We start from the raw sequence: 14,710 nt of genomic DNA, 5'->3' as shown, positions 1-14,710 counted from the left end.
CTGAAACAACACCTGAGCCACAAACCACACCGGCAACAGAATCAACAACTTCTGCCACAGTTTCTGAAACAACACCTGAGCTACAAACCACACCGGCAACAGAATCAACAACTTCTGCGACAGTTTCTGAAACAACACCTGAGCTACAAACCACACAGGCAACAGAATCAACAACTTCCGCCACAGTTTCTGAAACGACACCTGAGCCACAAACCACACAGGCAACAGAATCAACAACTTCCGCCACAGTTTCTGGACCAACGTCAGGTGGCCAAGGACCACGTATGATACATCCAGCACCCACTGTGCCTTCAGTATCTGATGTTCATCCTCCTGTGCTCCCCAACATCCCTCCTCAAATGGTGCACAAGCCAGAACCACCGTGGAGAAGTCGTAATTGTCACAGAGGGTGAATCGAGTAAGAAATGCATCACTAAAGAAAAATTAGATTGTCTTCTAAAAGTATTTCTGTAATACTCACATAATGATTTTATTTCTGAAATATCTATGAAAATAAATTTAATGAGTGTCATACTGTTGTTGATGTTTTTGTTACAGCTTAATTCTGAACTTTAATCAGAGCTTTGAATGTGAAATAATATAAACTTTATTCTCAGAATTATTACTTAAATCTCAGTTGTGTTTCTTCCCTCAGAATCTTTTCTTCGGCCTCATTTTTACTCAGAATACTGACGTCAGTCTCAGGAACTGAAACGTCTTTGTGTCTTCATTAGTGCATACTTGAATAGAGTGATTGATAACACACCTAAAGCAAGTGTGTAAAATTCCTGACAAGACCATTCAAATGACTCTGTTAGTGACAGTATGCAAAACACTGTGAGCACGAGGCCTGTAATTTTTAAAAAGCGTGTGCCTTGTCTTACTTAGTGAAAGCTGTAAATCAACTGAGGCTTCTGAAGATACACTTACAGCAACTGAGTCCCAACCTGGAGGTCAAGGCCTACGAAGGCCTCCTGTGAAAACTGTCGGGGATAACCAGACGGTTAAGTCCTTCAGAAAATTATTAGATAGTATTAGATGTCTTTCTGCTTCATTAAATATGTGTTTTCTCCTACTTCTTTTAAAAAATATGACAATAAATGAAACTATCAGAGAAGGAAAAAAATCACCTGTTGTTTTGAACTGCTCACAATTAAGGCTACAACCTGTGATGAATGATTACAAGGACACATAGCCCCACAATTAACTCATAAATAACTCCAAATTGTGTTGACGAGATATAATGTGTTAACTTTCGAGCTTTAAAAGTATTCAAATGCAGATTTTGTTCCTGTTGGACAGAGACAGGCTAGCTGTTTCTACCCGTTCACAGTCTTTGTGCTAAGCTAACCCAAGAGCAGTATCAATCTTTTTTTTTTTATAAAATACAACCATGCAAAACTATTCTGTTAAAATTGAGTTTCAAAGTATTTTTTTTCTTTTGTACATCTCACTATATATTATACTTACATGGTACATTTTACTTGTTCAAGACTTCACCAGCTGATTACTAACAATACCACAGAGTTTCAGAAATGTGCTTTACAAAACAATTTTTTAGGGCCCTGCATCTGACTGATTATATAAGACACTGTATATATTAGGTAAAAGATAAATGATGGTTGTTGCTACAGGACATTTTCTCTTGAGATAAGCTGATTTGATGGGATTTAAATCTGAAAAAAGATGTAAAATTATAGGTCCTCTAGTATTTTTCATAAGTGGACGCCAATTTAAAAGAAGCTTATCGTCTTTCTTTTACACAGTGGTGGGAAGTCATTTTTCCCAAACAGTTTTTGAGGCAAATATTATACTTTTTAAGTCACTACATTTATTTGATCACCTGTGACACTAGTTAAAACACATTAAACACAACATTTTCAGACATATTACGAAAAACAAAAATTTATTTTCCGAAACACTATTTTTTTTTCCTGAAACACAGACATTTTACGAAAAACAAAAAATTATTTTTACAAAAACATACTTTTTACAACAAACATTTTTTTTCCGAAACAAAAACATTTTCTGAAGCAAATCATTTTATGAAAAAAAAATGATGAAACACAAAACCATTTTACGAAAAACTTTTTTTTTTTACCAAATTTTTTTTTTTTACAAAACAAAAATATGAAACACAAAACCATTTTACGAAAAACCAAAAAAAAAAAAATTTTAATTTACGAAACACAAAAAAATTACGAAACCCCCCCCCCCCCAAATTTTACGAAACAAAAATAAATTACGAAACACAAAAACATTTTATGAAAAGAAAAAAAATTATGAAACAAAAAAATGACAAAACACAAAAACATTTTACAAAAAACAGACATTTTAAGAAAAACTTTTTTTTTTTTTTTAAGAAAAACACATTTCACAAAACAAAGTAACATTTCCTAAAAGACATTAAAAGCACTTCACAAAACACATAACTTCATAAAACACAACATTTAATTTGTCTTAAATGTTGTGTTTTGACCCTCAAGGCCACCGTATATTGACTGCGCGGCTCCTACACACTTACACAAACATAATCAGCAGCTGTCAGTTAATAAAGTAACAAACAGTTGCCTCACCTGCTGCCACACTGATGAAGGAGGCCATGAGCCCTGCTCAGACTTCCTGCTCACCACCGCTTCTTGTTTACTGTCTTTAAACGCTCCTCGCCGACTCTCGGGTAATTGCTCGCAGTGGATTGGATGAGTCACGGTGTATTGTCATTTACATAGTCAGTCTCAGCATGTGACTCGCCCAAAAACCTCCACGTTGGTCGGCCGGCTGCTGGTTTTGTCTGATGATGTCAGGAGGAGGAAAAACCCGACTTCCTCATACAAACATGCTCACAAGTTAAAAAGTGCGGCTTCACGGCGCTGCGCTCATCAGCTGAGCTCGTCCACCTGAGAGGAAAAGACGCACCTGACGACTCGGCAGACGGATTTCAGGTAAGTTTGTCTCCTCTTGTGTCGTTCAAAGTTAAAGTTGAGGCGGAAGCAGCTCCGCAGACTTTTTCTCAACTCGCTCCTACGTAGTCAAAGTTCAACTGCTGCAACTGCGAGCAAGAAATGGGATGTTTTACTTTCATTTAATGAGGTGAAAAGTTTTGTTTTTGTCTTTTTAATGACATAAAATCTGTTTATCTGCTGTTTATGTGTAACACGTTACACTGTGGTTAGTGTGGATGGTGAATATGAAGTGATCAGGACTGAAGACAAGAGTCGATTCATTGATCAGCCTGAATGATGAGCTGTGAATCATTCAGGCTGATTCTGACTTTCTAGCCCATAATATCAACTTTTCATCTCATATCTGTGACTTTGTATCTCACAATCATGACTTTGTCTCGTGATTATTGCTTTTGTTCATATATTTTCAACTTTTCATCTCATAATTATTTCCTATTATTCCAATTTTGGTCAAAAATGCCAAATATCTGCTGGTTTAAACTTCTCAAAAGTGAGAATTTGTTGCTTTTCTTGGTTTGTTTTCATAGTTTTAGAGATTTTTTATCTTACAATTATGATTTTATCCCATAAGTTTCACTTTTTACCTCCATAATTTTGACCGTCTATCATGATTGTGGCTTTTTTTATCAAATATTTTCAACTTTTCATCTCATATCTGTGACTTTTTATCTCAAAAATGTCAAACATTTGCTGGTTTCAGCTTCTCAAACTGCTTCTCTTAGTTTTTATAGTTTTAGAGCTGCAAAGATTAGTTGATTCATTGATTAGTTAATTGATATAAAATGAATCGGCAACAGTTTTGAACTATTTTTAAAGCACAAAATGTCAAACATTAACTGGTTTCAGGAATTTAAATGTCAGGATTTTATTTTATTGTGAAGTTAATATATAAAATAATACATTTCAAGACATCTTGAGCTCTTTAGCAATGACTCAATGAACAAAAAACAATCAGCAGATGATGATTCATGAGTGAAAATAATCAATAGTGCTCCGTAGAAATGAGTATTAATCTGATTTGGGGAAAAAATACAGTTATTATATCTGAATATGATGATTTAAAAGATAGAAAGATAAAGGAAAATGCTATTAAGTAGGTTTGAGAGAGAGAACTAAAACAATAAAAGATCAATAATGACGCCAGAGCTTCAGCTAATGGTTATGAATTCATCTGCTAATGACTTTCTCAAGTAACGGAGTGGTAGTGTTGTCTGTAATGTCAGAAAATAGTGAAAAATGCCCGAGAAGATGTGTTAATACCTTGTTTTACCTGACCAACAGATATATATTCAGTTTATGATGAAGAAAAGCAGCAAACCCTCACATTTTAGTAGCAGTTTATTATTTATCTGTCTTTTAGGATTAAATTCTGCTCACACCAACACTTATAATGTTGTTTTTGTCCCGACAGGTGGATCATGATCCGAGGCTGCTCTCTCTACTCTGTCTGACGCTGACACACCTGCATGGATCTTCCCTCCCCCTCTCCCAGCTCCAGACTCCTCCTGTCCCTCCTGTGAGAGCATGCGTCCCAGCGATCCCGACCCATCCCCGGACCTGCGGCACCCGGAGGCCCAGCTGGACTTCTTCCACAAGCTGGGCTACTCCACGGCTCAGGTTCAGGCCGTCCAGCAGCAGTTCGGCCCCAACACGGACACAGATAAAGTCCTGGGGGAGCTGGTGAGGATCGGGGCCAGTCGGGAGGCCAAGCGGGGGCTGCTGACCACCATGTCGGTGCTGGTGCCCAGAGGGGACATCCAGTCTGCGGGCCCCACCATGCTGCTGCCCTTGTCTTCATCATCCTCACTGTCGTCGTCATCGTCGTCATCGTCATCATCGTCTGCTCAGACCAGAGAGGAGAGCGGTGAGGATGAAGACGCTCTCAGGCCGGTCGTTATAGACGGGAGCAATGTGGCCATGAGGTGAGAAACACTGCAGTGATTGTTGCCTCAGATTACAGGTGATATCATCTCACACTGAAGACTCGCTGCTTTTCTTTGTTTTATAGTTTTAGTGCTGAAATCATTAGTTGATTAATTGATGAGTCAGTTGGCAGAAAGTTGATCTGTTACGACTTTTAATCTATTATGACATTTTTTATCCCATATTTCGGACTTTACACACATTAATGACTTTAAATCTCACATTTATGACTTTTAATCTCAAATTTATGACTTTTAATCTCACATTAATGATTTTTAATCTCACATTTATAACTTTAAATCTCACATTTATAACTTTAAATCTCACATTTATGACTTTTAATCTCACATTAATGACTTTTAATCTCACATTTATAACTTTAAATCTCACATTTATGACTTTTAATCTCACATTTATAATTTTAAATCTCACATTTATGACTTTTAATCTCACATTAATGATTTTTAATCTCACATTTATAACTTTAAATCTCACATTTATAACTTTAAATCTCACATTTATGACTTTTAATCTCACATTAATGATTTTTAATCTCACATTTATAACTTTAAATCTCACATTTATGACTTTTAATCTCACATTAATGATTTTTAATCTCACATTTATAACTTTAAATCTCACATTTATGACTTTTAATCTCACATTAATGACTTTTAATCTCACATTTATAACTTTAAATCTCACATTTATGACTTTTAATCTCACATTTATGACTTTTAATCTCACATTAATGATTTTTAATCTCACATTTATAACTTTAAATCTCACATTAATGTCTTTTAATCTCACATTTAAAGTTATAAATGTGAGATTTAAAGTTATAAATCTCACATTAATGACGTTTAATCTCACATTTATGACGTTTTCCTCATATTCATGACTTTTAATTGCATAATTATGTATTTTTTTCTCACAATTATGACTTTATCTCATATTTATGACCTTTAGTGTCATAATTATGACTCTTTGTCACATTTATGACTTTTTTTCTCATATTTATATGTTTGTCATGTCTCAAAATCTGAGAATTTGCTGCTTTTCATGATACTAAAGTGACTGTTTTTGGATCTGACACGAGCTATAAAAGATAATTCTGTGCTTTCATAATTAACAAGGTTTTATAAACCAAACAGCTGATGGATGAATAAAGAAAATGTTCGTCAGATAATCGTGAGCTGCAGCTCTGATAAAAACGTTTTCAGTTCAGCCCTTTTGCTAAAAGTCCAGCTTTTATGTTTTTGTTTTCCATATCTTTGCATTTTAAAGTTACAGTTATTATTAAAATTACGAACATAACGTGTCCGACAGTCCGACAGCTGCTGCAGCGCCCACTTTTCATTTCAGTTTATGTGGTTTTGTGGTCGACCTGACAGCTGAAGTCTCTCCCACACTTGTCCAGTGAGCAGTCAAACGACTCACCAGTGAAAAGTAACACCTGAACCAAACATGACAAAATCCTGAAACGTTTGATTTCATCTTAAGCACCCGTATGATTCACTCTTTGTTTGTTTTGGAGATGAGCTTCGTCCTCATTGAGGTGATGTGGAGCTGAAAGGTCTGACAGGTGACTCGGGGAGTTTCCCGCTTCAGTGACTCGGATCGATCTGATAGTTTGTATTTGTCTTATAAATGATGTTTGAGTGGGAGTTTCAGTGATAAGGGTTTATAAACTAAGATAAGTCTAGGATTGTCACTCAGGAGACTGGGTTTGATTCTCTTTCTTTCAGTTTGCTGTCGTTCAGTTAGGTTTAGGCAAAAAAAACGCTTGGTTAGCTTTAGGAAAACATGATTTTGGGCTAATATAGACTCTTATACAACGTTAAACACGTTTGAAAAGATATTTCTCCCATGCACATACGTGTGTTTTTTCCCACCTCCAAGTCCCAAAACTATGACCTCACAAAAACACGACAGGCCAGTTGCAATGCAGGCGCCAGCACAGGGATATCAGATTGTGATGCCCAGTTTAGCGTGTTAGCATGTAAGTCGTTTCATAGGTATTTGGTCTTAAAACAAAGTGTGAGGTGTTTTTTTTTTTTTTTTTGTCAAGACATTTCACCTCAAAACCACAAATGTCACACTTTTCATTTTCACTGAAACAACCACTAAAATCATGATAGTGACACTTGTTTTGGTTTGTACCGTACAAACATGTTTTCTTGCATCTGGAAAACAAGATACGTAGACCGAGACACCTCTGCAGCTCTACAGTACTTCGTTTAAAATGCGGTTTTGCCACACAGATTATATTTGGATTAATTATGCAGCCCTAAATACCTTAAATAAACCTGATAATCCTTTCACAGACCACATATTTTAAACAGTTTTGTGACAAACTGGACCGAGCTCATCCAGAATTACAGTCGGCGCCGTCTGTTTAATCGTCGCCTGTGGGGTAGTTCCCATTTTCCTCAGAGGGCTACTGCTACTTCAGTGTTGAAGGTTGTCATATTGCTAAGAGAAAAGCAGGAACTGTTACCTGCTCACCTTTTCAGCACCACTTATGATGATTTATGGTCTGTAATTGAGGGAGCGCTGCCTCTGGGTACGTGCAACCTTTTCCTTCGTTCACCATGTCATACCCAGACATCCTGCAGGTACAGTTAGAGGAACAGAAACAATGAGTGAGAGAATGAGACTGTAATAAATGCGGTGTGTAAACTGTGTGTGTGTGTGTGTGTGTGTGTGTGTGTGTGTGTGTGTGTGTGTGTGCGTGCACGGTATACACCTATCTGTCTTGCCGTTCCCGGGCCAGGCGTGCCCGTTCAGGCATGTCGTAGACAGCCAGCTCGAGTATGCAAATCAGGGAATATATGAGTGCCTTCTTGTTTCCTTGAAGACCTGCACCTCTTATAAAGAGCTGATTCTGACAGAAACGGGCCTGACAGCATTTCACACCTCTGTCTTCTTCACCTCTCTGTTTGTCTTGGCTTTAAACTCGACACATCCAGAAAAATCCTGAGGGCTGACAAGAGGTGTCGTATTTACATATTACAGCTCAGCTAAAGTAAATAAGCAGGGACAACGTGTCGTGTCTTTGGATTCCTGAGGTTAACTGCTCCGATGTCAGTGTTTCTGACAGGTAGTTGCATGCAGGTGTTGAAGTGGAGGATGTCGCCATGCTCAACAACAAGCTTAGATTAAACCACAGATACTGGAGTACTTTGTGGGTTACTGCATTGGTCCGAACAAGATAGCAAAAATGTTAATTTGCAAATTATTATTATGACATAATAGTTTGGGAAACGCGCTTTATAAATTCAGAGTAACTGCACAGTAGGGTTGGCCGTTGACACATTATCCCAGCGTATTTAAAAATGGCCTTTCAATACCATCATGAAAAAATGAAGCGCTCGTACTCGCATGTCACACAACAGCCTCTCTTAGTAGATGGATGCTGTAGCCTGATGTGCACCTCCCCGCCTTTTCCAGCTTCTCAAGTGCTTCATGGCGGTGCTAATACAGGGGACTGTGACCTGTAGTTTCCCCAGTAAACACACCACCCTATTTGGCTGGTGCAGAGACTCCCTGACTGGCCGGGTGCTGTCAGAGTGTCTCTGGGCTGGAGAGAGCGGACAGGCCAGTTGTCTGAAGGACCGGTTGCCCCTCCAGGAGCAGCCCTGTGGCAACACCGGTTTGCCGAAGCCGAGTCGTTCTAGCTCGGCGTGTACGGAGGAGGAGCCCTCCCTCCAGACACTCGGCCCGTCAACTCTGCATAGCCTAGAGACACAGCTGTGGGCCCATAAACACATTTTTACGATGGGTATTTCAGGCATATATATGTCCTATATTACATTTCAGTCTGGGTTAAACCACTATAATTGTTTTTTTTTGTAAATATTTCCCTCCTTGTCTGATACATTTTCTGACATTTGGAGTGCATATAGTTAACTAAATCATCAAGCTCTCCTCCATAACTCTATTGTGATCCTCAGATTTACATGGCACGTGTTGTAAAAGGTTGTACTGATAAGAGTGACGTTATAAAAGACACGTCAGTCATTGTTTGTTCAAGTTTTTGTCCACAGACACTTTAATTGCTGAAGTGTGAATGTTGTTCCTCAACTAATTTCCATGTTTTCCATTCATTCTTTCCTGCATTTAGCCATGGGAACAAGGAAGTTTTCTCTTGTTTGGGAATCCAGCTGACTGTGAACTTCTTCCTGGAGCGAGGCCACTCTGATATCACTGTGTTTGTTCCCTTGTGGAGGAAGGAGCAGCCCAGGCCAGATGTTCCCATCACAGGTGAGAAATATGGGAATTCACGTTTGTTTGGACGTCTTCTATTTCCTGCTTTGCCACACAACACTGCCATCATTGTTAATTTGATCCAGGGTGTGGCAGGGATCTCTGTTAGGTGTTATTATACTCATTATTATGATAAGAAAGCAGGTTGTACTTCTTTTTCTGTCATACTGGAAATGAGAACATATAAATACTTGAATATCTTTGTGCTTTTGACTGCTGGTTGGATAAAACTCTTCACATTTTTAAAAAACATTTTAATAGAAATAAAACAAGGGAGACCACAGTTTCTCACTGGACCTGACAGATTAAGAAGAGCAGGACATGATTTCCTGTGATTCAACTGCTGGGAAATACCCCGTGTTGATTGTTATCGAAATGCAAAGTAAATGAACTTTATCTGCAATCTTTGTCACAACATATCAAAGGGATGTCAATGCAGGGTTTTTCCAATGGTTTGTGGTGCTACAAGATAACCATTGAAGCTGTCACTGTGGCCTATTTAGAAGCAGCAAGTGACACCAAACTGCTTGTTTGCTACATGAACAGATTGCTCATGCTGATAAATAGTTTGCTTTTTCACAGGATGTTCTCGTAAGGCCCCGTAGTTTAATATTAAACTAGGTTAAATCTGTCTGACGCAAATCAAAATGGAACAGTGACTTCCTGAGGAATGATAATTAAGGTTGTGTGTGAAGTGTAATCTGCCTTTTTTTGTGTGTGATTGACTAAAAGCAGCTATAATCCATTCGTATTATAACCAAGTACTGTATATGTAAACAAAAAGTAGAGCCCGACCAATAATAATCTGTTCTCAGCCGATTATTATCGTCAAAACGAAACAATATCTGACTTTATGTTTGGTTTACAGATCAACACATCCTCAGAGATTTGGAGAAGAGGAAGATCCTGGTGTTCACGCCGTCACGCCGCGTGGCAGGTAAACGAGTGGTTTGCAACGACGACTGCTTCATCGTCAAGCTGGCGTACGAGTCTGACGGCATCATCGTGTCCAACGACATGTACCGGGACCTTCAGGCGGAGAAACCGAAGTGGAAGCGCTTCATCGAGGAGCGGCTGCTCATGTACTCCTTCGTCAATAACAAGTGAGTTCTGCCTCCTTGATACGACGCTTCCTTCGCTCCCTCCCCGAGTGCTACTTTTCGACTAATGTTTGAACCTCCTGACGCAGGTTCATGCCTCCTGATGATCCTCTGGGCCGTCATGGACCGACCCTGGAGAACTTTCTGCGGAAGTTTCCAAAGACTCAGAAAAAACAGCTGTGCCCATATGGTGAGAGAACTTTCATATCGCATCACTGGTCCTGTCATCGTGTTTTGAATTAAAACTTATCATTGCTATTATTACTTCTTTCAGGTAAGAAATGTACGTATGGGATCAAATGTAAATTCAGCCATCCTGAGCGACCCAAACAGTCCAATCGCTCGGTTGCCGACGAGCTGCGGGAGAACGCCAAGAACCCGTCCCCTGCTCAGAAACTACCTTCAGCTCGCTCGAGTCCGGTGCCGGGACAAAGCCTCTCGCTGGTGGAGGACATGGCAAAGAAACTGACTCTGGGACCCGAGAGCAGCTCCTTAAAGAAAGATCACAAACACGAACATCAGGTGAAGGCGAGTCACCGCTCCAATAAGAGAGCCTCGTCTAGAAAGGAGAAGACCGGCCAACACTCGTCTTCTGACCAGGCCTCAGTGCGGCACGGTGGCTCTCAGGAGCAGCTGGACTCTGGTTTGGGCTCCATAGACAGTCAGCCGCTGGAGGCTCCTTGGAGTGATCACCAGTATACCCACAGTGTGAGACAGCAGTACGGCCCACCTCGCAGTGCACCGTGCAGCTGTTGCTCACATGGCCCGTCCTCTCAGGGGACCGCACCAGCTTTCCAGCACCACAACCAGCAGTACAGCCTTGGGCCCGTCAGCAGCCACGGCTCTGACATCATCCCCTACGGCCTGCCACAATACGCCAACTATGGCGGGTACCCAGTCAGCATGCCTGCGTACAGTCAGCCACCAGACTTCCAGCGCAACAGAGTCCACAACCCCCAGCAGCAGCAGCAGCAGTACTGGTCCGATCCGTTCGGGGCTAATCCTCTGGCGGCCCGCAGCCTGCCGCACTGGGAGCCTCCTCCGCCACCTCAGGGGCCGCAACAGAGTCCGGCCAAGGGGGGTGAGAGAGAGGTCGTCCGGAAGAAGCTCCTCGCCATCTTCAGTGCCCACTTAGTGGACACGGCCATGAACATGTTCCCTCAGCAGATGGATCCGCAGATGCTGGTGGCTGAGATCCTCATGCTGCAGAGTCAGAACAAGTAGCAGAGATGAGATGAATCCAGGGCCGGTGTGAACCCACGTCTTTCAGTGGAAAGACAGAGAATCGAAACATGAGTTTGTGTATTTTTGTATTGTGGTATCCACCTTGTTATAAACTTTAATTGAATGTTTTGGAAAATAAGTTACCTTATTGAACTGGGTAAAATAAGAGCCAGTGTGCTGTTGATACAAATTGTATCTTTTATTTAAAAAACAGGAAAGAGAAAAAGGAAAAAGAGGATTTTAACGGCTCGTGATGTGATTTAAAGGTGCAATGCGTCCGAATTTTAGTTGAAAGAATAGAAAAAAAAAAATTACATACTACAATCTCAAGAAACAACAGTGCTGATGCAGAAATGCCTACTGAGGTTAGCATGCTAACCAGTTAGCCCCCAGCCTGTCCTGGTCCAAAGCTCCTGTGCTAGCAGTCTAAACACAACTCTTCCCGAGCTCCAGGTCCGGACCACTAGCTGCACGGCTAACTGAGCTAACTAGGTAATGGCGTCTGCAGTTAGCAGCTACTCCAGTGATATGCTGCCTCCTATTTGTTTTGAGTACGAATTCAACAGGTGGCCAAATCTTACATAGTGCACGCTGATTATTTGAGGCCCTGACGCAGCGTTGTCGGGGCTTTTGGTACTGGACGTCCGTTGTCTGCGGCTTTTAGCAATTAGCAAATGCTCCCCATACGCCGTCTTTCCAATGTCTGTCACGTCTGCAAGGCATATGTGTGCTATTGGCTTTGACAAACCGCGTGGCGCAACCAAGGCTAATCGCGAAAAAGCAAAGGTCGAACGTTCTGCGTTTGCATGAGAGGATATAAGACTACACCGGCAGGTGGCGATGGTCTTTCTTCGTCATTCAAAACGGGAAACGGTCACTGCCGACATTCAAACTTTTGTTACGGTAAAGCATGTCGATATCCAGCCGGTTCTCATTGACAGACTTAAAGGGCTTTCCTTTCCTTTTCCGTCTCTATTCTTGTGCACTGAATTGCAGAGCTGAAACAGCCAGAACAACAGATTCATTTCTCTAACCACCGATTCTACCTGCTCAGCCGACTATAAAGCCTCCGGCGTACTTGAGTAGTGCCAACGGTGCGCGACACACTCGAAACCAAGGTCAGATTCCTGATGCGGTGCAATTAAATGGAATCTATGTCAACTGTTATGTCGTAAAAAAATACTTTTATAACACCTGCTGATGCCCTCGTAAAACTGTTTAATTATATGTTTGGTGTGGGTGAGGGGAGCACTGAATATGAAAATGTCTTTGTGTCATATTGGCACCGTGCACCGAGCTTTACCAGCTAACTGCTGCGTGGGGTTGGGCAATAATTGGCAGTCTCACACCTTCGGCAAATGTGTCATGATAAATTCACGTTGAGTTATTGTTTCGCACACTTTATAGGCATAAGTGATGGTAAACCTTATGTATGTCTTATATTCCCAGTTGAGTTTATTTAATGTGTCTGTACTTGTTGATATCGATGATGAGAGCGTGAGAAAGTGTTGTGTGTTTTTGTAAGATGATACGAGGACAGTATAAGAAAAGTGTTTGTCAGTGTTTTAATTTATAGTTACATTTATAATATTAACATGAGGGTTGATTGACCAATGGTTGACTGAGAATGACAGACATGGATATGTAATGTTTATATCGATGACTGTAATTGTTACGAAATGAAAATAAACATTTGTAATCGTGTGCAGTGGGAATTTATGAGGCATCACACTCTTACTCAACAGTAACGGGATCCATCTATCACTTTTTGACAATACTAATACTGTGTGTGTGTGTGTGTGAAAGAGAGACGTGCAGCCCTCGACTCGAGTGAAATAACTTGAGGCAACGGTGTTTAACAGACTTCACACAGAAGCCAGCAAAAGGGTTGTACAAATACTGTTTGAAAGATACTTTTTATTTAAAGGCACCTTTCATGGGACTCAAGGTCCCCTTAGCCAGAACACATGCAAGACTAAAACATCCAATAGACAGATATGATAAAATAAAAATGACTGAAGTAGATGAGGGCTTGTTTTAAAATGTAGAAAAACAAAATGGTCCCATACAGCTCGACAGCCACGATCAAAGTCTCTAGAAGCCGAAGCCATGACTGTAGCTGCTAAACTAAGCTAAGCTAAGCGCGTTAGCAAACATCCCGTCTGCAGCGCGTGCACAAGCTTTTCAAATCAATTTGGGATCCTGAGGCTTCTGTAGACCTTGATCACACCTGGCGAGCTGGACAACCCCGTCTACTTCAGTTGTTGAGGAGGGTGCTGCAACGCCCCGAACCTTTCATCAGCATGACGGTGAGAAGATAATGACTGAATGTTCATTTTTTGGGTGAACTTACACTTTAATTTAAAGTAGCAATAGAGAAATATAAATATGCGACATTACAAGTTGCAAACACAAAAACTTTCCTGGATTGGATGTCGAGCATTTTACCGTTGCGGTTGGTCAAAGTGGAGCTAAAGATGCTAACAATGCATCACGTATATGACACTATATATATATATATATATATATATATATATATATATATATATATATACACACACACGCATATATATACACTATAGGTCTAAGTACCTCACATTTTTATTTGAGTACGGTGAGTAAATGTACTTTATTCCACCTCTGACTGTATCCAAATAAGACGAGGAGTATACAGGCACTACAGTACATGTGTAAAACAGGTTTGCTGTCTTTGCATAGCCCTCGTGTGCGTATGTTTAACATCACCTCTTTACATCCACACAGAGACAAGTTATGATGAACCAAAGCAGCACATGTTCTCCTTCTTAAATCAAGAGATAGATGAGATAGTGTTGCGTTCGGTGCGGAGGTGGGAGACCTCCAGTTTCAGTTACTGGCAGTTGAAGAAAAAAAGCTACTCGGATGTCTTTCAACATGAAAAATAGCCCCTTGATCTCCATGAACCCTCCCACTGTTACCACATGGTGTACTCGCACGAGGCAGGTGCTCGGTATAATACAAATTCTGATCCGTGATTGCTTCACATTGTCAGACAAGTGAGCGTGTTTAGTCATGGTACGTTTAACAAACACAAAGAGCTGCTGGAGGGAAAAAACTCAAACAGATTTATGAGTCAGTTGCGGAAAAAAGTTGCAGCTCAAACTGTACTTTCCCTGCTTACACTGCAAAACGGTATAAACTAAATAAATATTAAACTCCAACACACGATACGGGCTCACATACGGATGTGGA

At 40.5% G+C, this 14,710-nt stretch overlaps 1 protein-coding gene across 1 annotated transcript; it reads left to right on the top strand.

Annotated features, from left to right (window-relative positions):
• The first annotated feature begins 2,635 nt into the window (after positions 1-2,635).
• Positions 2,636-13,183, top strand: zc3h12ab (zinc finger CCCH-type containing 12Ab). Its single transcript, XM_084380165.1, has 6 exons — positions 2,636-2,942; positions 4,375-4,885; positions 9,013-9,152; positions 10,024-10,258; positions 10,345-10,445; positions 10,530-13,183. Exons 2-6 carry the CDS (start codon positions 4,488-4,490, stop codon positions 11,477-11,479), a joined length of 1,824 nt encoding a protein of 607 aa, XP_084236291.1. The 5' UTR covers positions 2,636-2,942; positions 4,375-4,487; the 3' UTR covers positions 11,480-13,183.
• Positions 13,184-14,710: the final 1,527 nt, after the last annotated feature.

The sequence above is a fragment of the Pagrus pagrus genome (genome assembly GCF_965226575.1).
Source record: "Pagrus pagrus genome assembly, chromosome: 17".
Classification (NCBI taxonomy): Eukaryota; Metazoa; Chordata; class Actinopteri; order Spariformes; family Sparidae; genus Pagrus; species Pagrus pagrus.
This window is presented reverse-complemented; position numbering and strand designations above follow the sequence as displayed.

Excerpts from the sequence above, each read along its gene's own strand:
- zc3h12ab (XM_084380165.1), top strand. The coding sequence starts at position 4,488 with ATGCGTCCCAGCGATCCCGACCCATCCCCGGACCTGCGGCACCCGGAG. Across the intron at positions 9,153-10,023 it reads GCCAGATGTTCCCATCACAG|ATCAACACATCCTCAGAGAT; the intron begins GTGAGAAATATG and ends TTTGGTTTACAG. Across the intron at positions 10,446-10,529 it reads AAAACAGCTGTGCCCATATG|GTAAGAAATGTACGTATGGG; the intron begins GTGAGAGAACTT and ends TACTTCTTTCAG.